Source organism: Chiloscyllium punctatum, chromosome 2 (assembly GCF_047496795.1).
Source record: "Chiloscyllium punctatum isolate Juve2018m chromosome 2, sChiPun1.3, whole genome shotgun sequence".
Lineage (NCBI taxonomy): Eukaryota > Metazoa > Chordata > Chondrichthyes > Orectolobiformes > Hemiscylliidae > Chiloscyllium > Chiloscyllium punctatum.
The window spans coordinates 93,699,561-93,725,507 of record NC_092740.1 but is presented as its reverse complement, the minus strand read 5'-3'; the positions used below and the strand labels follow the sequence as shown (position 1 = coordinate 93,725,507).

Below are 25,947 nucleotides of genomic sequence, written 5' to 3'. Positions count from 1 at the left end.
ATAGATGACTTTTTTTCCTTAATCTTATCTGTTGAGAGAAAAGTATAGAGCAAGGTCTCTACCAGTTTCGTGCCCAAATTTATGAAACATACGTTAATTCAGTTGTCTCTGCACTGAAAATCTTAATTCAAATTGGCTTTGATCGTTCAGATTTTTAATTTGTTTATGTTTTGTCCGGCAGCATTCCCTTTCTCAGTTCTACAAGAGTCAGGTAGGATTCTGTTTTGGAATTAATTTAGTGAGTACATAGCAATAGTTATCTTAGTAATACTTGGTAATGTAGTAATTTCATTTAATTTATGAGTGTGTTCTATCAGTTTTGAATTTAGGACTGTGAAAATTTAATTAAATACCTGTTGAATATACTGCTCCATTTGGTTAATTGGCCATGTGCATGATGATAACATCAGAAAAAAACAATTGGAATGACCTGGAGCAGTTGAAAGATGTGAAAATGATTTTCTCGGAATCTATTTAATATTTTTTTTTCCACTGACTTTGAGTGAATTGACTGCTCAAAAGATAAAAAGCAATAAAAAAAATACTACACTTGTGGGAAATCTGAAACACCCAGCAGGCCAGGTAGCATTGATGGAGGGAACCGATATGGATTCAGATTGAATCTTTCAATCATTTTGACAGAGGCTGCAGACACATTAACTCTTTTTCCTTGATAGATCTGGCTGACCAGTCTCCAGCAAAATCTGCAGATTTGTTTTGAAGATATTTATTTTCTGCAGATATTTATTTTCTAACTGAGCACATTTCTACTATGAGCAGTCAATAGTATTTAATACGTTCACTTGTATGAAGAATGAATCCCTAACATTAGTATTGAAAGTCTTCTAGTTTTGAATATATAACACAGAGAATTTTGTGCCTTTCCTATGTTTTATTAATATTTTGAATACTCTTTATTTCCATACATGGAGTTACTCAAACAAATTACATGTTAATATAACTGCTTCTGTGAATGATCACAAAAGTATGTTTTAAAATTTAGCTTTATGAACAGTGAAGTTGTTGAATTAATAGTTTCATCTGTTTACATTTTCCTTATGCCTATAACTGAGCCAATGGATGCCAGCATTATTGTCATTTTGTGCATATTTTTGAAGAGCATTTGAAAGCGATTTGAGATTGAGAAGTGCTGGGCGCTCTTTAACATTTCTTCATGGAGGTGATCAAGAACAATCTTATCGTAAAAATATACTTCTCACCTAGCAAGTGAGGGATTATATACTGAGAGTATTTGCATTCTCCCTTGCTCTCCAGCCCATTAACAAATCCTGTAATACAAATTTCCAGTACATTCAGATTGTTGGAAATTGCTAATTTGGTCAATTTAATTAGGAACCCCTTTTGTAAGCAGCTACGCAATAGATTAGGTCATTTAGCTCCCTCCAGACAGTTCCGGCCTTCCACAAAATCATGCTTGACCTCTGGCCTATAGTCCCAGACTCCCATCCAGCAGAAATAGTTACTGTCTAGACATGATTATTGGGAAGGAGAAAATGAGGATTGTAGATACTGGAGATCAAAGTTGAGAGTGTGGTGCTGGAAAAGAACAGCAGGTCAGGCAGCATGTGAGGAGCAGGAGAATCTATGTTTCAGGCATAAGCCTTTCGTCATGAAGGGCTTATGCCCAAAATGTTGATTCACCTGCTTCTTTAATGATTATATTGAACACCATCACCAGGTGGAGCAATCAGCAGGCACTGAGTTGTGATATGACATCACTGCTCAGTGATGGAGCAAGGCCAATAGCCAACTGACAAAAAGTTCGCTTTGCCAAGAACAAAGTAGATGGCATGAAAAACCAACTGTGCTGCTGCCCGTGCCTCACCCCAAAATCAGCACAGCTGGTTTTTCATGCCATCCATTTTGTTCTTGGCAAAGCCAACAAGTGCAGCAAGTGGAATTCTTCCAAAAAAAAGTTCATGATTCATAAAGGTAGGGCAGTTTGTGCATTTGCTAACATCGCTGCACCAACTGTGGTGACTTGTGATGTCAGCAGTGCATGCATGGATGTTTGCTGAAACCTGTCATGTCCTGGTGCATATGTGCAGGTGATCTCATTGAAACCTACAAAAAACTCAAATGATAGACAGTGTAAGTTCAGATAAGATGCTTCCCTGGGTGGTGAATCTAGAACCAGGGGGCACCACTTGAAAATGAGGGGAGTGCAACTTAGGTCCAAGATGAAGAAAAATATTTTACTCAGAGGGTTGTGAATCTTTGGAATTCTCTGCCTGAAAGCGCTGTGGAAACTCCGCTATTGAGTATATTTTGAGATTGATGGATTTATGATTACCATTGTTATACAGGATTATGGGGATGGTATGGGTGAAAGGCATGACTGAAAGTATTTGATCAGCCATGATCATATTGGTAATAAACCAGAACCAGAGGTCATTGTCCAAGGAGAAAGAAACTGGGCATTTAGGACAAAGCTGAGATGAAATCTCTTCCCTCAGTGAGTGGGGAGCCTGTGAAACTCTCTGCCACAGGAAGCCATTGAGGCAACACATTGGGGACTTTCAGGAAGACTATAGGTTTAGTTCTTAGGTCAAAAGAGATAAAGAGATATGAAGCAAGAATGGGAACAGGGTACTGAGTTGGATGATCAGCCATGATTATGTTGAATGGCGAGGGAGGCTCAGTGGTGAAAGGCCTGTTCTTCTTTTGCTAATAATTTAATGTTTGAAGTCCAAGTACCTTTCTGGTAAAATAAAGAACTGTGATAGAGATCTGAAGCAAGCAAAAACAGAAATTGCTGGAGAAACTCAGCAGGTCTGGCAGCTTCTATGGAGAGAAAACAAAGTTAATGTTTCAAGTCTAGTGACCCTTCTTCTGAATCCTTCAATGACCTATTGCAGTTGGTAGGTGTAATAGAATGCTTTTCATGGAAAGCTAGATGCAGGGGCATTGTAGCTGAATGCACAGCAATGTAGTTCTCAGTTAGGAAACTTAACATGTGAAATACAGGACTGTTTCCAGACATCAGTTGCATCCCAATTGCATTTGGGACTCCTTTTGCTGTTTTCTTCCCTGATGTAAAAAGCAGACTAAGGAAAGAAATCAAAGCTGTATACGTAAAACTTCAAAAAACAGCAGTTTCTGTCATGTGACCAGGGCTCCTGGTTGAGAATTCTCAGTCAGATGGTTTTGATACATATGCTCAATAACTGCTGTCTTGTAGCAGATTACTGTGGTATTGTTAGCATACTCTTAGACAGAGGGATTTCTAATAACTCTTCCTTTGTTCCAAACTTACTAGCATAGGCATGTCATTTGCCATTCCTTAGTTTTGGCCTTATTGGAAAATCTATACAATGCAAAGAGTGTGACATTCTAGGAGGATGGCATAACCTTCTGACTCCTGTTTATTGCTGATTAGAACTTATTTGAAATTCTGGTCAACTGACATCATGTCATTAATAGCTATGTTGTAAATCCAGCAAAGTATCGATTTTTAAGAAAATTTAAATTAGAGAATGTAATTTTAGAGGAAACTAATTTAGGATTATTCTCTGTGCTTTCTGGGTAGGACATTCCTCTGGCAGTCAGAGAAAGAAATGAATTCTATTTCATTTGGTATAACATGTTCAGGAAGATGAGAACACATTATACATTTATTCTCTCGACATTCAAACACAAAGTTAGCAGATGCAATGTCAGTGTCCACTGCAGTCTGAGCAACAGCCAATGTCATGGATTTTTCAGTTAAAAGATTCCAAGAGCCAACTCTGGCATAACCACGTTGGCTGCCAGGCATATTTCTCAAAGCTATCAAAAAGAGTTTTAGGCTGTGTTTTACAAGTTTACTCTTGGGGTCCTTGAGGTTTTAGAATGCAGGAGAGCTAATAGGGGATCTAGGATTGCTCTCTGTAACTGAGAAGGCTTTCCTTTTGGTGTTTGTGGGGCTTTTCTGAAAAAATAGAAAATGTGATGCTTGATTCTGGAATTATCTCCATAGAGTGCTGTAGTTCCCTAGCTTAACTCTCAGTTATCAGTGATATTAAGTGATTGGTCAGACCTTGCTAGACATTGGGTGGCACAAGGTAAACAATACTCACCCTCTGGCATCTGCTGCCTGAGTGAAAGTTTTTTAACAGGAGGCATCAGTGTATCCTATTTGTTGCCAAGTTGTGGGACAGAGCAACTCAGGGTCCAGAAAGGTTTAAAAATTGAAAGTTGTTTTTATCAACTGTACTGTAGAGTCAGGCTTTGAATTCTGAAGTCTGTTAAAAATTGATTATGATAATAATCCTTTATACATAATTCGAAAACAAAGCCAACAGGACTGGCTCATCTACATCACCCCATTATCTTCTAGAAAACCTCTTATTACATTCACATAGACACGCAAAAATGAATGGAAAGGCACAGGGATGCTCAAAACAGACCAAACAAGTTAATCGTGCACCATAGCAGCATTATTCCCAGCATCATAGTCCTCATAGTTTTGAATATGTCAATCAAATCTGCACTAAGCCACCTCTCTTCCAAGAAGTACAACTCCAGCCTATCCAACCTTTTTTCTTATCTGCATTTTTCCAGTCCTGGTGACAACCTTGAAACCATGCAAACACGAATCAGACGTGATGACTTGCTATGGTCATTTCAAATTTGAAACAGTCTGATGCCTTCTTTAGGAAATAGCGGATCTCTTTCAAGATTCACAGAATCCCCACAGTGTGGAAGCAGGCCATTCAGCCCATTGAGTCCCGACTGACCCTCTGAAGAGCGTCCCACCCCCGTACTCTTATCTCTGTAACCCTGCATTTCCCATGGCTAATCCACCTAGCTTGAACATCCCTCGACACTGGGCAATTTAGCATCGCCGATCCACCTAACCTGCACATTTTTGGACTGTGGAAGGAAACTGGAGCACCGGAGGAAACCCACACAAGTATGGGGAGAATGTGTAAACTCCGCACAGTCACCTGAGGCTGGAATCAAACCCGGGTCCTTGGCACTTTGAGTCAGCAATGCTAGCCAGTGAGTAAACATGCCACCCTGGCAGCAAGGAACTATATATTTTCCAGGTAATCATTGAAGAAGTCCAAGAGTTATGTAGGGTGGAAACAAGGAAGTGTTGGATTAAATTCCTATATCAATGTAAAATTGTGTATGAGAAGTGAAACAAGGAAACAAATATGGAGAAATGTGTAAGAGATGGGGATAACCTCTTTAAATTAAAAAAAATCTTTTGCATTCTGAGGAAATGAGACACCAGACTTGAAATTACATTTCTGTGCTCTTAAAGTTTATTTGTGCAGCATTTAGGACTTACTATGTAATCAAAAGTTTATCTGTGCTTGAATACACAAGCCCTATTTTCTCTGTTATGGCTATCTATTAAGTTCCACAAATTCATACCTTTGAAGCCAAGTATGTTTGTGAGGGTGCCTCGGTGTGTGCATCATTTGGATAAATTGCACAGCAACTTCTACATTTTCTCACTTGATTGCATCTATGTGATTACCAGAAGTTGCACCCAATTTATTCCAGAACAACAATAAGTATTAATCCCCTCATTTTTACTTGTTCTGTAAAACCTGTGTTTATTTTGATTAGCAACTGTGATGGTTTTCAAATTTCTTAATTTATGATCTTTAACATGATCAATCCAACTTGAGTTGACAATAATCCTTAGGAATCTAAAGTATAGTCTTGTTTAAAGAACTGTAATTTATTCACAGCAGAATTTTTGTTACTGAGTTTATGCAAAACTGTAGTGTCTGCTTTTGGGATTTTAATTTGTTTCTGGTGGTGATATTTCATTAAATGAAGAATGGTTTCTTCAAGTTAAGTCAACTACCAACAATAAATTGCTGCACAAAATAATTCATATATGGTATATTTTACACAAACTAATTTCTAGTTACATGCACAGTAGTTTATTTATATCATAAATTAAATACCAGGTATTGCTTTTGCCAGTTTTAGTGGTAAATACTTAACATTATTTAATGATTGATTTGAATTTTCAGAAAGAATGAAAAAAGATATAACAGCCAAAGGTTCATCAGGAATGGAAATAATATTGTCAACACTTGAGGTAAAATCTTCTTTTCTTGTTATTTTTTCCAAAAACAATGGTTAAGGTTTGAGATCGTACAATTTATTTTGCTGAAAGGATGCAACAGTTCAGTTTGGAAGTCATTTCTTTACATGCATCCTACCGAAATGTACACATTCCAGTGATATTTTTCAGCATGCAAGATTACCCTCTGTTTAAATCATGTTTTGGAGGTTTTCAAAAGAAAAATTTTAATTTTGCTTGTGGAAAAATGTACTAATCCTAACAAATTTGGATAAAGATTTGTAAAATAATACAACTGCCACTCGTTCAGTTGGTGCCATTTAACATACACTTTGTCATGCATTTTACTTGCAAGGGAAACTCAAAGGGTGTTCTTTAAGTTATTGCATTTGGAGCAGAGCACTTTTCTAGGAGTCTGAAAATGCATCAATTTGCTCGTAAGATGACTTCTGTTTAATTTTTGTGTTGCTGGAAAAGCGCAGCAGGTCAGGCAGCATCAAAGGGGAAGGAGAATCGACGTTTCGGGCATAAGCCCTTCTTCAGGAATGAAAAGGGTGTGCCAAGCAGGCTAAGATAAAAGGTAGGGAGGGGGGACTTGGAGGAGGGGCGTTGGGAATGCGATAGGTGGAAGGAGGTTAAGGTGAGGGTGATAGGCCGGAGAGGGGTTGGAGGCGGAAAGGTCGGGAAGAAGATTGCAGGTCAAGAAGGCGGTGCTGAGTCTGAGGGTTGGGACTGAGGAAAGGTGGGGGATGGGGAAATGAGGAAGCTGGAGAAATCTGTATTCATCCCTTGTGGTTGGAGGGTTCCTAGGCGGAAGATGAGTCACTCTTCCTCCAGGCATCGTGTTGCCATGGCCTGGCAATGGAGGAGGCCAAGGACCTGCATGACCTTGGCGGAGTGGGAGGGGGAGTTAAAGTGTTGAGCCACAGAGCGGTTGGGTTGGTTGGTGCGGGTGTCCCAGAGGTGTTCTCTGAAACGTTCCGCAAGTAGGCGTCCTGTCTCCCCAGTGTATAGGAGGCCACATCGGGTGCAGCGGATGCAGTAAATGATGTGTGTGGAGGTGCAGGTGAATTTCTGATTGATATTGAAGGATCCCATGGGACCTTGGAGGGAAGTGAGAGGGGAGGTTTGGGCGCAAGTTTTGCATTTCTTGCGGTTGCAGGGGAAGGTGCCGGGAGTGGAGGTTGGGTTGGTGCGGGGTGTGGATCTGACGAGGGAGGGTCTTTCCGGAACGCTGATAGCGATGGGGAGGGAAATATATCCTTGGTGGTGGGGTCTGTTTGGAGGTGGTGGAAATGACGAAGGATGATCCGATGTATATGGAGGTTGGTGGGGTGGTAGGTGAGGACTAGTGGGGTTCTATCCTGGTGGCGATTGGAGAGGAGGGGTTCAAGCGCGGAGGAGCAGGAAGTGGAGGAGATGTGGTGGAGAGCATAGTTAACCACGTCTGAGGGGAAATTGGGGTCTTTGAAGAAGGAGGCCATCTGGGTTGTTCGGTATTGGAATTGGTCCTCCTGGGAGCAGATGCGGCGAAGGTAAAGGAATTGGGAATATGGGATGGCATTTTTACAGGGGGCAGGGTGGGAAGAGGTGTAATCTAGGTAGCTGTGGGAGTCAGTCGGTTTATAGTATACGTCCGTGTTGAGTCGGTCGCCTGAGATAGAAATGGAGAGGTCTAGGAAGGGGAGGGAGGAGTCTGAGATGGTCCAGGTAAACTTGAGGTCTGGGTGGAAGGTGTTGGTAAAGTGGATGAACTGTTCAACCTCCTCGTGGGAGCACGAGATAGTGCCGATACAGTCATCGATGTCGCGGAGGAAAAGGTCGGGTGTGGTGCCAGCGTAGCTGCGGAAGATGGACTGTTCCAAATATACAATGAAGAGGCAGGCATAGCTAGGGCCCATGCGGGTGCCCATGGCTACTCCTTTGGTTTGGAGGAAGTGGGAGGATTGGAAAGAGAAGTTGTTCAGGGTGAGGACCAGTTCAGTCAGTCGAAGGAGAGTGTCCGTGGAAGGGTACTGGTTGGTTCGGTGGGAAAAGAAGAAGCGGAGGGCTTTGAGGCCTTCGTGATGGGGGATGGAGGTGTACAGGGACTGGATGTCCATGGTGAAGATAAGGCGTTGGGGACCAGGGAAGCGAAAATCATGGAGGAGGTGGAGGGCATGAGTGGTGTCCCGAACGTAGGTGGGGAGTTCTTGGACTAAGGGGGATAGGACCGTGTCAAGGTATGCCGAAATGAGTTCGGTGGGGCAGGAGCAGGCTGAGACCATGGGTCGGCCGGGGCAGTCAGGTTTGTGGATTTTAGGCAGGAGGTAAAACGTGCGGTACGGGTTGTGGGACTATGAGATTGGAGGCGGTGGATGGGAGATCCCCTGAGGAGATGAGGTTATGGATGGTCTGGGAGATGATGGTTTGGTGGTGGGAGGTGGGGTCATAGTCAAGGGGGCAGTAGGAGGAGGTGTCTGTGAGCTGCCGTTTAGCCTCAGCAATATAAAGATCGGTGCGCCAAACTACTACCGCGCCTCCCTTGTCTGCCGGTTTGATAGTGAGGTTGGGGTTGGAGTGGAGCGAGTGGAAGGCTGCACGTTTCGAGGGTGAGAGGTTGGAGTGGATGAGAGGGGTGGAGAGGTTGAGGCAGTCAATGTCACGGCGGCAGTTGGCTATGAAGAGATTGAGGGCAGGTAAGAGGCCAGCACGGGGTGTCCAGGTGGATGGGGTGTATTGGAGGCGGGAGAAGGGGTCATCAGAGGGTGGGCGGGAGTCCTGGTTGGAGAAGTAGGCGCAGAGGCGAAGGTGGCAGAAGAATTGTTTGACGTCTCGCCGTGTGTTGAATTCGTTAATCCGGGAGTGTTGGGGGATGAAGGTGAGGCCTCTGCTGAGGACTGATCTTTCATCCTCAGAGAGGGGGAGGTCTGGAGGGATGGTGAAAATATGGCAAGGCTGGTAGCTAGGACCTAGTGTGGGGCTGGAGCTGGGATGGGGAGACAGGCCGTCTATTTGCGGAACGTTTCAGAGAACACCTCTGGGACACCCGCTCCAACCAACCCAACCGCCCTGTGGCTGAACACATTAATTCCCCCTCCCACTCTGCCAAGGAAATGCAGGTCCTTGGCCTCCTCCATCGCCAGGCCATGGCAACACGACGCCTGGAGGAAGAGTGACTCATCTTCTGCCTAGGAACCCTCCAACCACAAGGAATGAATACAGATTTCTCCAGCTTCCTCATTTCCCCCCCCCCCCCCCCACCTTTTCTCAGTCCCAACCCTCAGACTCAGCACCGCCTTCTTGACCTGCAACCTTCTTCCCGACCTCTCCGCCCTCACCCCCTCTCTGGCCTATCACCCTCCCCTTAACCTCCTTCCACCTATCGCATTCCCAACGACCCTCCCCCAAGTCCCCCCTCCCTACCTTTTATCTTAGCCTGCTTGGCACACCCTCCTCATTGCTGAAGAAGGGCTTATGCCTGAAACGTCGATTCTCCTTCTCCTTTGATGCTGCCTGACCTGCTGCGCTTTTCCAGCAACACATTTTTAAGCTCTGATCCCCAGCATCTGCAGTCCTCACTTTCTCCTTCTGTTTAATTATGCAAAGCTAACTGATGACCATCTGCCACATACCAGGGAAAGCTGTGCATTACACAGCAGTTACTTTAATTGTTCCTGGAAAGTTCAGCAAAGTCCCAGTTGAACCATCATTCAGGTTCTCTAAGGGAGTATTTAATTGTATAATGTATAATAAGTGCAGCTATTTTGTTCCTTGATCCACTGAAAATTGGTTGCCCAAACACTCCGTTTTTTTTTCCAGTTACAGGTGCCAGTTGCACCTAATCTTTCAAATGATTATAATCATTATTTTCTTTACCACAAACTAGAAATGAAGTAGTAAAGAACACAAGTTTTCAAGATTTCTTTATCATCACAGTTGGATGGTTCTTTGGCACTTGTCCAGAACAATCCTCTTTTTATGAAGTGTGACTGACGTTTATAGGAATAACTAACTTCCATGCTTCCCTCCAGGTGTTCATGCATTTTATTTTCATGGGCTATTTCTCAGGCATAGTGGTGATCCTTGAGAATTTATCTGACAACTGGAGCTGCCTAATAAATTCAAAGATTCATTGTAATTTGAACAAGCTGTGATACATTGATGCAACACACTTCATTGAGAATCCCAAATCAGTTTGTATCCCAGCGACAATACTGAAGATTCAGTAGCTCCAGAGCTGGTGGCACACTCTAAGCTGCTCCACAACAGTTATAACACTGGCATTCTTCCAACAATGTGGAACATTTCCCAGCTATGGCTGGTTCATTTAAAACATAACTGGGCAACGGAAGGTATTTTTGACATTACTATCAAATAGTGCTGTTAGGTTCTTTTCCCCAGGTTTCACAATGCAATTCGCACACACCAACTTCTGCAAACAGTTAAAGTTTATTCAAGCTTGTACAAGCTAGGTGACCCCTTTGACCGACCATTCTAAGTCAAGTCAAAAAGGCCCTGAACAAAGAAAACAGATCCCCTTTATACAGGTTCAATTAACAATGCTTACAGATACTCTGGCCACTCCCCATAGTCACGTGCCACTCAAGACAACCCCAGCCACTCCCTCATGGTCTCATGTTACCCCAGGTACAATGGTAGGATGAGATCATCCTCGGAGATAATACAAATGTGAATGCCCTAATCCTGGGGAGTCATTATGCAGATGATTTCCTGACTCAGTGATTCCCCAAGGTAATATAGGTGTGATCTACCTAGCTTCAGGGAATGGCTAGAAAGCATTTCTAAATGGAGGAGATTTAATGATATTTTAATTTGATAATAGTAGGGGAGTAGTAGTAAATGACTGTCTAATTGGAGTGGGAGTCATCCACATTCCTGCATGACTGTCATCCCCACCCACTTCCAGAATGTTCACTCTGTGCAGTGTAACCCTTTAATATTAAGTTAATGTCCAGCTGATATTCCCATTTAATCTTTTAACATTACAGTACTTACTCCAGCAACTTGCTGATTGATGCTGAGTTTGGAATCCATTACATTTGTTTGGTTCTTGGCCTCATTACACCCTTGCTTCAAACAGATCCAAAAAAGTTGAATATCAGAGTTGTTGTGTGAGCTACTGCCTGTGACAACTGAAATGCCATTTAATCAACATTGCAATCATTGGCAATCAGAAGAAATATGTCTCCTGGCTGGAGCCAAAGCTAGTACGAAGAAATGGTTGCTCCTGTTAGAGGCACTTATGTCAACCCACGGGCAACACTACAGTAGCTCCTCAGGGTATTTTGCCACAGCTGAACCTTTTTTTTTTTGCTGCTTCATCATGATGTCAGAAGTGGGGAGGTTCATTAATGATTGCATAAATGTTAGCACAGTTCATAAGTCCTCAAGTACTGAAGCAGGCTATGTTTACGTAGCAGCAGGACCTCAGCAACATTTCAGACTTGGCTTAACTAGTGCCAGGCAGTCGCCATCTCTAACAAGAGAGAATCTAAAATTGAACTCTGTTGGCATTGAATACCATTAAATTTCCCACAACATCAGATTATAGTCCAAATGGTTATTTGGAAGTACAAGTTTTCAGAGCGCTGTTTCATTGTCAGGCAACTAGCTCCGAAAGCTTGTACTTCCAAATAAACTGGTTGGTCTATAACCTGGTGTTCTATGATTTTTAACTTTATCCACCTCAGTCCAACACTGGCACCTCCACATCATTAAATTTCCCAGCAATCACATCCTGGGGATTACTGTTAGCTAGGGATTTAACTGGATCAGCCATATAACACTGCAACTAAAAGAACAGGCAAGAAGCTGGAAGTTCTGTTACATGTAATTCATTTTTTGACTCCTCAAAACCTGTGCATCATCTACTCGGCACAAGTCAAGAGTGTGATCATATATTAGGAGACAGTGAGGTCTGCAGATGCTAGTGATCAGAGTTGAGAGTGTGTTGCTGGAAAAGCACAACAGATCAGTCAACATCCGAGGAGCAGGAAAATCAACATTTTGGATCGGAGCCCTTCATCAGGAATCATAAACTATCCACTATACTATAAACTATATACCATATACTACACTGGATGATTTGCACATCCAAAATCTGTCACGAAGCCTGGATACACCAGGTCAATGTTTGCTCAGCACCCCATCCAACACTTTTAAAATATTTACTCCCTCCATCACAGGTTCACAGCAGCAACAATGTACAAAATCTACATGATGCATAGCAATAACTTTCCAGGCCTCCTTTGACAGTACTTTCCAAACTCATTACTTCTACCTACGAGAAGAACAAGGGGGGCAGAAAGAATCATTGAATCCCTACAGTGTGGAAACAGGCTCTTCAGCCCAACAAGTCCACACTGATCCTTTGAAGAGTAACTCACCCAGACCCATTTCCCCGAACCTATTACTCTACATTTACCCCCAGCTAATGCACCTAACCTACACATCCCTGAATACTATGGGCAATTTAGCATGGCCAGTCCTAACCTGCACATGGATTGTGGGTGGAAGCCAGAGCACCCAGAAGGAACCCACGCAGACATGGGGAGAATATGCAAACTCCATACAGACAGTCACCTGTGGCTGGAATCGAACCGGGTCCCTGGCGCTGTGAGGCAGCAGTGCTAATGACTGAGCTACCATGCCATTCAATAGGGATGGTGACCAATCGCCCAAATGAGTCCCCTCCGTCTCAGGTTGGCCGACTAAATTAGCAAAATATGTGTCCGCCTTTGCGGGGAGGCCAGAAATACTCTGTATAGATGGAGCACCTTCACATTTCACCTGAAAGATCTCTTCCTAAGTCACAGACCCATTTCGACTTGAAATTAAATGGATCTTTCTTCATTGTCATTGAGTCAAATTGCTGAAACTTTCTGTCTAATAGCATTGTAAACATACCTACATAAAATGGATTGCAACAATTTAAGAACACAATCATTTCGAAGGCAATTATGGCTGGAATATAAGTGGAGATGTTGTTCTAGTTGTAATGTCACTGGACAAGTAATCCAGAGGCCGATGCTAATACTGTAGCAGTATGGGTTCAATACCACAATGTCAGCTGGTGAAATGTAACTTCAATGAAAAAAATCTGAAATTAATAGCTTACTTCAACACAGGTAACTATTAAGTTATCATCAGTTGTTGTGGAAAATAAAACTGGTTCTCTAATGTCTATTAGGGAAGGAAATCTGCCATCCTTAACTGATCTGACCTACATGTGACTCTGGACCCATAGCAATGTGGTTAATTCTGATCTGCCTTCTGCAATAGCTCAGCAAGCTACTCTGTTTAAGGGCATTTGGGACTAGACAACAAATACTGGTCTTTCCAGTGATTTAATTAGATTAGATTAGATTACTTAGTGTGAAAACAGGCCCTTCGGCCCAACAAGTCCACGCCAGCCCTCCAAAGAACAACCCACCCAGACTCATTCCCCTACATTTACCCCTTCACCTAACACTACGGGCAATTTAGTATGGCCAATTCACCTAACCTGCACATTTTTGGACTGTGGGAGGAAACCAGAGCAACCGGAGGAAACCCACGCAGACATGTGAAGAATGTGCAACTCCACACAGCAGTTGACTGAGATGGGAATTGAACCCGGCTCTCTGGCGCTGTGAGGCAGCAGTGTTAACCACTGTGCCGCCCCTAATGTTGCCAGGGTTGGAGGACTTGAGCTATAGGGAAAGGGGGGACTAGGCTGGAGCACCAGAGGCTTAAGGGATGACCTCATAGAGGTTTACAAAATCATGAGGGATATGGATAGGGTATATAGGCAAGGTCTTTTCCCCAGGGTAATGGAGTCCAAAACTAGAGGACATAGGTTTATGATCAGAGAGGAAAGATTTAAAAGGGACCTAATGGGCAGCTTTTTCACGCAGAGGGTAGTGAGTGTATGGAATGAGCTGCCAGAGGAAGTGGTGGAGCTGGTACGATTGCAACATTTAAAAGGCATCTGGATGGGTATATAAATAAGAAGGGTTTAGAGGGATCTGGGCCAAATGCTGGTAAATGGGACTGGATTTATATACGATATCTGGTTGGCATGGATGAGCTGGACCAAAGGGTCTGTTTCTCTGCTGTACATCTCTGAGACTTTATTGGTCAGACCATTGAGTATAGGAGTTGGGAGTCATGCTGCAGCTGTACAGGACATTGATTAGACCACTTTTGGAATATTGGGTGCAATTCTGTTCTCCTTTCTATCGGAAGGATGTTGTGGAACATAAAAAGGTTAAGAAAAGATTTACAGGGATGTTGTAAGGGTTGGAGGATTTGAGCTATAGGAAGAGGTTGAATAGACTGGGGCTGTTTTCCCTGGAGCATTGGAAACTGAGGGATGACTTTATAGAGGTTTATAAAATCAAAGGGTAAATAGACAAAGTCTTTTCCTGGGGTGGGGGAGTCCAGAACTAGAGGGCATAAGTTTAGAGTGAGAGGGGAAAGATATAAAAGAGACCTAAGGGGCAACCTTTTCACGCAGGGGGTGGTGCATGTGTGGAATGGGCTGCCAGAGAAAGTGGTGGAGTCTGGTACAATTACAACATTTAAAAGGCATCTGGCTGGGTATATGAATAGGAAGGGTTTAGAGGGATATGGGCCAGGTGCTGCCAAGTGGGAGTAGATTGGGCTGGGATATCTGGACAGCATGGATGAGTTGGACAGAAGGGTCTGTTTCCATGCTGTATATCTCTGTGACTCTGTGATTCTATGCCCCCCCGAATCCTATGAAGGAATAAAGAACTGCTGGCTTTGCCAGCAAAACTTTTATTCTGTGAATGAATAAACAATCTATGCGTGATGTTGCAACTGTGCACTTAAACCACAGCTCACTGCTACAGGAAAGATTAAAATCTGATTCTTAAAAAAAATGTAAAATTGGATCTCAGCCGGAATGTCTTGTTATAGCTTTAGTGTAAGAACAAAGGTAACCCTGGTCATACAAAACAGTTCTTTGGGATTTCTTCTGAAAGTATGGCATGATAAAAGGAGAGCAGCATGGAAATTTTAGCCTTTCATATTCTGAACTGGGACAGATTTGGTTCCCAACATTTACACTTTGCCTCTGAAAAGCTTTCTGGCTTATTAGATTCAGGGTGGTGTGTGGGGCTGCTTCAGAAAAAAAATCTTTGCAACAAAGTTACCAAAGCTTAATTATATTTAATATTTTTAACTTATATCGCAAAGAATGCAGAAACTTATTTGACCTTTGGATTTGTAATTATATGGCACGGTGGCTCAGTGGTTAGCACTGCTGTCTCTCAGCACCAGGGTCCCAGGTTCAATTCCAGCCTCGGGCGATTGTCTGTGTGGAGTTTGCACGTTCTCCCCATGTATGCGTGAGTTTCCTCCGAGTGCTCCAGTTTCCTCCCACACTCCAATGATGTGCAGGTCAGTGTCCCAGGTTTTCAGTCCCAACGGCCTGGGACACTGTGTATTTTGGTGTACCTCCCTGCAGCAGTCCAGTTTGAGGCTCTTAAATGGGCAATTGTTTCCAACCTCATCCCAGCAAGATTTTAAACTTAGCATGTGTCAGGAGCATCCAGATTTGTTCTTCCTGATTTGGCAGTGGCCTCTTCTGCTGGTGGATCTGCCAAGCTGAAGAAATGATAGCTGGTTAAAATGGAATACCCTATTGGATGAGGCCAAAAGTTTCACCTGAGAGTAATTAAGGTAAGCTGGCCAAACAGGGGTGGACTTGCCCCAACAATTATGATAGAATGCTGGAAGCTTGCCTCAGTGTGTAATCAAGTCCCATAGCACTACTTTGTCATTGTTTGACCCCTGTATCTTGTAACCAGTGAATCTCCCGAAATGGCTTCTCTCATCTGTATCATTGTTAAAGGCTTTATCTTTGGCGCCCATTGTCTCTGTGGTGCCTTATATGACATCATCTCCAGTGTATGGGGTCAGCTTCCATACACAGTTGTATGTCTACATTTTTGCCATTTCTCAGTCCCATAACTCTGTTGGTACAGTTAGACTCTTTGTTTGACACTGAATTCCGGGTGAGTAAAGTCTTCTGGCAGCTGAACATTGGGGAAATTGAAATCGTTGTTTTTGAGTCTTTCCATTGATTCTTATCATTTTTCATTCACCTGATGACTATTCACTCAAATTGAACAGAGCTGTGCAACCTTGAGATTCAGTCTCCATTGAAGTGAGCTTCACATTCAACAATGCCTGTCTCCAGTCTTTCCTTGAACCCTTTTGAAGGACCTTTATACATTCCATTATCATCTCCAGACTTATTTAATATACTGCTTTCTTTGATGGCCTTCTGTCACTCACTTGTAAATTCTAGCTTTCTCAAAGTTCAGTCACTTGCATTCGCTCCTCCTTCTGGGTCCAATTATACTTAACATTCTAAGCCTTGCTGATCTTTACTGGGTCGCCCCGACCCAGTATATACATTGAAAACCTTTCTCTCTAGCATTTTACATCCTGCTCTCACTGTATATATTTTGTCTTTTGATCACGAGAAACCTAATGATACATATTCTCTGCTCCTCCTTAACTTAGCCCAACACTCTCTTGTTTCTCCTTGTCCTCTTACTGAATGGCATGGTGCCTCAGTGGTTAGCATTGCTGTTCCAAAGAGCTAAGAACCTGGGTTTGATTTCACCCTCAGGTGACTGTCTGTGTAGAATTTGTACATTATCGCCATGGATTTCCTCCAGGTGCTCTAGTTTCCCCTCACAATCACACAAATGTGCAGTTTAGGTAGATTGGCCTTGCTAAATTGCCCATTGTGTCTAGGTGAATAAGCCATGGAACTGAAAGATTATTGGGGTTTGGTTTTAAAGTGGGGTGGGGGGGGCGGTGGTGGTCGGGTCTGAGTGGGATACTCTTCAGAGGATCAGTTTGGACTCTATGGACTGAATAGCCTGCCTGCACACTAAAGGGATTCTGTGATGAACTCATTTTGTCCATTAGATCCACCTCCTGTTTTCTTGATAATATTCCGACTAGACTACTGATCATCCATCTGGGCTTCCATGTAAGCCAATATTTTAAGTGATTCTCTATCTTTAGGTATTGTCCCCTTCTTCTTTACATATGCTGTTGTTACTCATCTGTGGGGGGGGGGGGGGAAGAAATCCTTGACCCAGTCATCCATGCAAACTCCTGTCTCCTGTCCTCTTTCTCCTCCAAAGGAGTCTTCTTCATCTTAAATCGCATTGTTGTTTGCTTTTAAAAAAAATTCGAGGGGGATGATGGAGTATATGGGATAATTAGTATGAAATGTATAAAAAGACGTTAACCGTGGGCAGCACAGTGGCACAGTGGTGAGCACTGTTGCCTCACAGCGCCAGAGACCTGGGTTCAATTCCCACCTCGAGCAACTGTATGGAGTTTGCACATTCTCCCCGTGTCTGCGTGGGTTTCCTCCAGGTGCTCCGGTTTCCTCCCAGAGTCCAAAGATGAGCAGGTGAGGTGAATTGGCCATGCTAAATTGCCTGTAGTGTTAGGTGAAGAAGTAAATGTAGGGGAATGGGTCTGGGTGGGTTTTTCTTCAGAGGGTTGGTGTGGACTAGTTGGGCCGAAGGGCCTGTTTCTACACTGTAAGTAATCTAATCTAATCAAAGATGAAAAAAGATGAATAGGCATTATAAACTGTGCTCTTCTAAAGAGCAAGACTAGGAATTACTCATGGAAATACTTCAAATATGGAAGTAAGTTGGTCCAATGTCTCTCAGACCCGGATAATATACAGATTTGGACTGAGAAGTGGCAAATAATATTCACATTGTTGTCCGAGCCCTTTGAGAGCTGTCAGATATTTTGACCAATAGGTTATAAATGAATTTAGGTAAAAATAATGACTGCAGATGCTGGAAACCAGATTCTGGATTAGTGGTGTTGGAAGAGCACAGCAGTTCAGGCAGCATCTGAGGAGCAGTAAAATCGAAGTTTCGGGCAAAAGGAATAAAGGAAGTTTCATCAGGAATAAAGGCAGTGAGCCTGAAGCGTGGAGAGATATGTTAGAGGAGGGTGGGGGTGGGGAGAAAGTAGCATAGAGTACAATGGGTGAGTGGGGGAGGGGATGAAGGTGATAGGGCGGGGGGAGGGTGGAGTGGATAGGTGGAAAAGAAGATAGGCAGGTAGGACAAGTCATGGGGACAGTGCTGAGCTGGACATTTGGAACTAGGGTGGGGGAAGCGGAAATGAGGAAACTGTTGAAGTCCACATTGATGCCCTGGGGTTGAAGTGTTCTGAGGAGGAAGATGAGGCATTCTTCCCCTAGGCATCTGGTGGCGAGAGAGCGGCGGTGAAGGAGGCCCAGGATCTCCATGTCCTCGGCAGAGTGGGAGGGTGAGTTGAAATGTTGGGCCACAGGGTGGTGTGGTTGATTGGTGCAGGTGTCCCGGAGATGTTCCCTAAAGCGCTCTGCTAGGAGGTGTCCAGTCTCCCCAATGTAGAGGAGACCGCATCGGGGGCAACGGATACAATAAATGATATTAGTGGATGTGCAGGTAAAACTTTGATGGATGTGAAAGGCTCCTTTCGGGCCTTGGATGGAGGTGAGGAAGGAGGTGTGGGTGCAGGTTTTGCAGTTCCTGCGGTGGCAGGGGAAGGCGCCAGGATTGGAGGGTGGGTTGTAGGGTGGCGTGGACCTTACCAGGTAGTCACAGAGGGAATGGTCTTTGCAGAAGACGGAAAGGGGTGGGGAGGGAAATGTATTCCTGGTGGTGGGGTCTTTTTGGAGGTGGCGGAAATGTCAGCGGATGATTTGGTTTATGTGAAGGTTGGTAGGGTGGAAGGTGAGCATCAGGAGCGTTCTGGCCTTGTTATGAATGGAGGGGTGGGTCTGAGGGCGGAGGTGCGGGATGTGGACGAGATGCGTTGGAGGGCATCTTTAACCATGTGGGCAGGAAAATTGTGGTCTCTAAAGAAGGAGGCCATCTGGTGTGTTCTGGGGTGGAACTGGTCCTCCTGGGAACAGATACGGTGGAGGCGGAGTAATTGGGAATACGGGATGGCATTTTTGCAAGAGGTAGAGTGGGAAGAGGTGTAATCCAGATAGCTGTGGGAGTCGGTGGGTTTGTAAAAAAATGTCAGTGTCAAGTCGGTCGTCATTAATGGAGATGAGGAGGTCCAGGAAGGGGAGCGAGGTGTCAGAGATAGTCCAGGTAAATTTAAGGTCAGGGTGGAATGTGTTGGTGAAGTTGATGAATTGCTCAACCTCCTCGCGGGAACATGAGGTGGCGCCAATGCCGTCATCACTGTAGCGGAGGAAGAGGTGGGGAGTGGTGCCGGTGTAATTACAGAAGTTCGACTGTTCTACGTAGCCAACAAAAAGACAGGCATAGCTGGGGCCCATACGTGTGCCCATGGCTACCCCTTTGGTCTGGAGGAAGTGGGAGGATTCAAAGGAGAAATTGTTAAGAGTGAGGACCAGTTCGGCCAAATGAATGAGAGTGTCGGTGGAAGGGTACTGTTCGGAACGTCTGGAGAGGAAAAAACGGAGGGCTTGGAGGCCCTGGTCATGGCGGATGGAGGTGTAGAGGGATTGGATATCCATGGTGAAGATGAGGCTTCGGGGGCCAGGGAAACGGAAGTCTTGGAGGAGGTGGAGGGCGTGGGTGGTGTCTCGAACATATGCGGGGAGTTCCTGGACTAGGGGGGATAGGGCAGTGTCGAGGTAGGTAGAGATGAGTTCAGTGGGGCAGGAGCATGCTGAGACAATGGGCCGGCCAGGGTGGTCAGGCTTGTGGATCTTAGGAAGGAGGTAGAACCAGGCAGTATGGGGTTCCCAGACTGAGGTTGGAAGCTGTGGGTGGGAGATCTCCTGAGGTGATGAGGTTCTGTATGGTCTGGGCGATGATGGTTTGGTGATGGGGGTGGAGTTATGGTCGAGGGGGCGGTAGGAAGAGGAGTCCTTGAGTTGGCATTTGGCTTCAGTGGTGTAGAGGTCAGTGTGCCAGACTATAAATGAATTTACCCAGGTGTCCCATAACACCAGAATGGTGAAATCTCTATAAGTACAAGCTGGTACCAATTCAAGCAATTGCACCTTTATTAAGAAAAAAGTAATAGTAAGACTCTAATCCTAGCAATACTATTATTAATCCTGTCCAATCCCCTTAGTTGTTGCAATACTTCCCAGAGTCTCTTGTAACTTTAGTTGGGTTCACAGTGTCACTTTTCTCTTTCACTCCAGAGATTCAGTTGGCCTTTGCCTTTGCCACATGGTCTCTGCTTCTTCGTCACCAGAAAGTCCAAGAGATTGATCTGCAGGAAAGCCCTGTTTTTTATGTTGTTAATTTGGATGGTTTTCTGGAACTTGCTTTAGTTCTGGCTAATCACAGAGCTTGGCTTAATGGTGTGAAACATTGTCCATTGTTCAGATGGCTTGCTAATGTTTGTTTCTTTGTGTAGCAGAGGCTGGGTACCTTTCTGTCTTGTTTATGATTGAAAATATGCAATCACCTTTTGGTTCAACAGTTGATGAGATGTATCCTTTTACACTATGCTGATGCCATTAGCACCTGGCTGCTGTGTTTGTACTGTTTAACTTATGGGTTTACAATTTGCAGAGCTTTACTTTGTCAATGTGTCCCATACCCAGTATCCCTTGCTGATTGGCCAAGTTGGCAATCTACTTGTGTTTTAGCAGCAATGAGGCTGCTACATTCTTCAACCTTTCTGAACAGAAAACCTCATGCAGATATAGTTTAAACCTAACTTCAAAAGATTAATTTTAGTTCTTATTAGGGAGGGGAGGCAATGTGTCATTATGAATTTGATAAGGTTCCCCATGGTAGGCTTGTTCAGAAGGCCAGGAGGAATGGGATACAGGGAAATTTAGCTGTCTGGATACAGAATTGGCGGGTCGACAGAAGACAGCGAGTTGTAGTGGAAGGAAAGTATTCTGCCTGGAAGTCAGTGGTGAATGGTGTTCTACAGGGCTCTGTTCTTGGGGCCTCTACTCTTTGTAATTTTTATTAATGACTTGGATAAGGAGATTGAAGGATGGGTCAGCAAGTTTGCAGATGACACAAAGGTGGATGTGTCATTGACGGTATAGAGGACTGTTGTAGGCTGCAGCGTGACATTGACAGAATGCAGAGATGGGCTGAGAGGTGGCAGATGGAGTTCAACCTGGATAAATGCAAAGTGATGCATTTTGGAAGGTCGAACTTGAAATTTGAGTATAGGATTAAAGACAGGATTCTTGGCAGTGTGGAGGAACAGCAGGATCTTGGTGTGCAGGTGCATAGATCCCTTAAAATTGCCACCCAAGTAGACAGGGTTGTTAAGAAAGCATATGGTGTTTTGGCTTTCATTAACAGGGGGATTGAGTTTAAGAGTTGTGAGATCTTGTTGCAGCTCTACAAAACTTTCGTTAGACCGCACTTGGAATACTGCGTCCAGTTTTGGTCACCCTATTATAGGAAAAATGTGGATGCTTTGGAGAGGGTTCAGAGGAGGTTTACCAGGAAGCTGCCTGGAATGGAGGGCTTATCTTACGGAGAGAGGTTGACTGAGCTCGGACTTTTCTCATTGGAAAAAAGAAGGAAGAGAGGGGATCTAATTGAGGTGTACAAGATAATAATGAGAGGCATGGGTAGAGTTGATAGCCAGAGACTTTTTCCCAGGGCAGACATTGTTAAAATGAGGGGTCATAGTTTTAAGCTGTTTGGTGGCAAGTATAGAGGGGATGTCAGAGGCGGGTTCTTTACGCAGAGAGTTGTGGGAGCATGGAATGCATTGCCAGCAGCAGGTGTGGAAGCAAGGTCATTGGGAATATTTAAGAAACTGCTGGACATGCATATGGTCATAGAAATTTGAGGGTTCGTACATTAGGTTTGCCTTATATGAGGATCAATGGTCGGCACAACATCATGGGCTGAAGGGTCTGTTCTGTGCTGTACTGTTCTATGTTCTATGAAAGCTATTGTATATATTGAACAAGCCTATCACTGTACGTTTGATAAGTGATTTGATTACATACACAGCCTGAGAGAGGAATAAACAATTCATTGTGACAACCCTTAAAGAATTTGAGAGCCTCAAAATCGTAGACATTGTGTTACAACATACAAAATCCAGGAACAAGAGCAATAGAAGTGAGGGTTGTAATAATAATAATTCTGGGAGATCCTTCTATCATACACACCCATGCAGGTGTGTGTATGCATTTCTGATAGTGAGCATATCCATCTGTTAGGATATCTCTTTTCCAGTTGGCAATTTTAACTGCCCAGTGAGGTATGCCAAAGTAAGTGCAATTAAGACTACAGCTAAATGTGAAAGGAGAAAAGTCCACGGATGAATGTGTGTATTTGAGGCTCCGTTCCTAACATTATTGTACCAGTTGTGGGTTTAATCTCATCTATCAGATCTTTTAACTCTTTTGTGTTTTGTATTGTGGTTTTGGCCCTCATTTACTGCATTTGGACTTGGTCCAACTTCTCTGGGAGAAGCTTTATATTTGTGTCATATTTTCAACATATTTACCAAGAGATTAACTTAATTTGTCACTAGCATTTATGAATATCACTTGCCTTTAGTAGATGTTGGTTCTGTTAGGCCTATCTGTGTGGGAATGTGAGATTTAGTACTAAAAGTGTATCAATGATATAACAGGTTGAACCCCCACTTTGGTATTTCTTGATTGAAGTGGTGACACAGTATTTACCCCCTTCCCTACCCCATATGAGACACTCTTGATGTCTGTCCTCACACTCCTATAGCCTCCAAAGTGTAGTTCAAATCAATACTTGTTTTAAACCATACATAGCCTGTTCATTACAACATACACAGTATAGACATAGGATGGTATAGTCCATTTGTTTGTGTTCATTTTTATTGTCCCTATCAGTGTGCCCCTTGTTTTTATAGAATATGAAAGAGTACCATGATATCCCATCCGCATTTCTTTCTTTATAATGCTCATATTTTTGACTCCACAAGTTCTCAACTCCACTGTATTACTCGGAATGATTGGGATTCCTAGCACCAAGCCTCTGATCTCGCTGAGAGTGCCATTGCAGCTGTCTTTGAACCACTCCTTGGTTAACTGCCTTAGTTGGCAGCAATGTTGACATACCTTTTTCCTTGGACCAGATGTTCCAGCTGTTTATCACTGATCCAGAATGGGACTTTCACTGGCTAGCTTGTGTGAGGTCTTCCCTCAGTTGTTCAATCAGCCAGTTTCCATAGACGCTAAACAAGTCAGATTTTGTCACCTGCATGACCTTTGAATATGATCACTAGGTAGTGGCTAGCCCAGTTCTTGTCAATTATCCTGTTGTTTCCTCTATGTTCTTGTTTAATTCCTCCAAGGTTTGTTTGAATAATTGGATCAAGATCCTGAGTCTTTTGTCTATATTGGCTAAATCAAAGATCATAACTTTGACACTCCTGCCCCGTGTGCTGGAGCTAGATCATTAAGGAGTTCCCTACTTTTCTCATTAGTTACGAGGTGAGGTTTGCCCTCATATTCTCATGTCCCTCATCCCATTGTCATGCAAGTTAAGTATGAGTATAGTCTTCAATGGGGAAAATGGGGAAGGGCACACCATTTCTGTGCTGGATCCTGGGGCTGTGGTATATCTATTGTTATTGGCATGAAGTTGCGGTGGATATTGTCGAACAAAATTTTGTCTGTGTGTTTAATCACCAGTCCGTTATGTGGACCTGGGAGGCTTGTGAGCCAGATTGGGGAAAGACCTTTACTGCTGGCCTTGGGTCTGTTTTTAATTTAATATTTTAGAAATGCTCCTGGGTGGCGCCTCCTACGGCATCTTTGGCCGAACTCAAATCCTTTGGCCGGGCTGTGTGCTAGGCATTCCACTTCCATGCACCTGTTTTCAAAAGTTTCCACCAATCATCTGTGATCCCTACACTCATGTAACAAAGTGTGGAAATTCCATTGGGTTTTCTGAACACTATAAGTTGATTATCAGATCCAAAATTACCCAATTACACAGGGTGAACCCAAAGGATCTTATCCATATACACCACAGCATCAGGTGGGATTGTCCCATAGGTATCCTAGATACCTTGGTTTCCTATTAGCCTATGCAACAATGTTATGTAAAGCAACAATACTTAATCATGCAGAAATAAAAGGCTTCGAGTAGACCTCATTCTTGCCTTGGAGTGTTTTCTCCATCATGCTTCCTAAAAGAGATCAAGAGTAGTTGCTGTCAGTATTACTGTTCAACACCTGACTCATATTTTAAGTAACATTACTCAATTGTCAAATTGTCATTCATTCCTGTCACAGCCTCCTCTTATCAACATAGATGGCAGATGATGTTGGGGTTCAGTGAATAGTAACAGTTGAGTTGGGGTTGTGGGTGGGTCCATTGTGCCAGGGCCCAGTCAGTCTGCATTTTCATCGGAGATAGTCACTAGTGTTGGGGTAGGGTAGTTGTCTTCCTTTGATGTATTCTTTTAATCTGTTTTGTATTTTGTGCCTGTGTTGCCTCTAGAAGAGGAGACCAATGTGTAGATCAAAAAGAAATTGGCATTGGACTCTTTATCAATAGTGGTGTACAAGGATGGATCCACAGTTGCGGCCTTGGGGTTACTGGTGCTGTCCAACTCTCAGCTTGTATCAGACTCCACTTCCCACATAGGGTGTGAAAGTGGGAGTTATTTTGAGGAATATAGGGCTTCATTTGGTTTATGTGGTGCTACAAAAGTTTATATCCCTAGGAGTTAACTTTATCCATGATAGTGTGGGGTTCTGAAAGCCTGGGGGCTCGGAAGGAGTCAGGCTGACAGACTTGGAGCATAACCTGTTGCCCTACCTTGGGGGGTCTTTGCTGTTGAAATAAGCCTGACTCTGTTTATGTTTTGTCCCAATTTTTGTTGCTGCGACTATTCATGCAGCTTTTATGTTTTCCAGCACTGTGGGGGTAGTAAATTCATGGGTGTATGTGTCTATTTTGTGTTCTGATAGATCCAAACCTAGTAGAGGCTTGATGCCTCTTGTGTTACCTTGTGATCAGGAGCTGTAGTAAACACTGTGGACCTTGAAACAGAGTTCCTTGCAGTCATGAGGCCAAGGGGTAGTACAGTATCCCATGTGGTACTGCTCCTTTACTCAGTTTTTCTAAGTAGGCCTTTAAGGGTTCAATTAATGAGCTCAATGATACCTCTGGATTTGCGATGGTAGAGATGTGAAACATTTGGTTGATGCTGAAGAGCATCATAAGTTTTTGCATGACTTGTCCGGTGAAGTGGATGCCCTGTTCAGACTCAGCATCACGGTGAAGGCCCCACCTTATGAAAACCTGTTGCACTAAGATCTTAGCCATGATCTTTGCCATGCTTGTGCATGTGGAGAGCACTTCAATCCATTTGGTAAAGGTATCAGTGATAACCAGAACATATTTGAATACCCTTGGATAGGTAGGTAGAGGTCCTGTGTAGTCAAGCAGAAGATTGGTACATGGGCCAGTGAAGATTGGTACTCATCTGAAAGACATTGTTCCTTTGTCTCCTATTTAGCCCCCCACCCCAACCCCATCCATCCAGGCTGGAGGTCAGCTAAACCATACTTGTGCGGACTGTTTTCTTTATCTGTCCTGTTCCTTGACTTCCTTTTCCCAGATCCTTACTAAGAGTCACACCTTGTGTTATGGTCGACCTCAGTTGGGTTAAATTCCTCACACACCAATGGTAATCCCCAGAATGATGTTGTTAGGGGATTCACATAATGCCTTTAAATGTCAAGGAGCAATGGTTAGAGTCTCCATTATTAGAGAAGACCATTGTGTGGAACTGTAGAAATCATATGGCTGCTAAACCCCAAGTAGATTGTTAACTTGGCTAAACAGCAAGGGATGCTGGAAATGGGATACATTAACCAAGTAATGCTCGGCAAAATGAAAAGCGATTAAACTAGACACAATACA

The 25,947-nt window shown here is 43.6% G+C and overlaps 1 protein-coding gene across 8 annotated transcripts in view; it reads left to right on the top strand.

Annotated features, from left to right (window-relative positions):
• The window catches only part of agtpbp1 (ATP/GTP binding carboxypeptidase 1), a 338,830-nt gene that overhangs the window by 120,298 nt on the left and 192,585 nt on the right, over positions 1-25,947 (top strand). For 5 of the 8 annotated variants that reach the window (XM_072585860.1, XM_072585842.1, XM_072585823.1 and 2 more), the window contains 2 exons: positions 182-211; positions 6,000-6,067. The exons of 1 other annotated variant lie outside the window; for it this stretch is intronic. In XM_072585860.1, the coding sequence (XP_072441961.1) occupies positions 182-211; positions 6,000-6,067 (98 nt within the window). The remainder of the gene's footprint in view (positions 1-181; positions 212-5,999; positions 6,068-25,947) is intronic. 2 more of the 8 variants (XM_072585862.1, XM_072585859.1) reach the window with 1 other exon arrangement.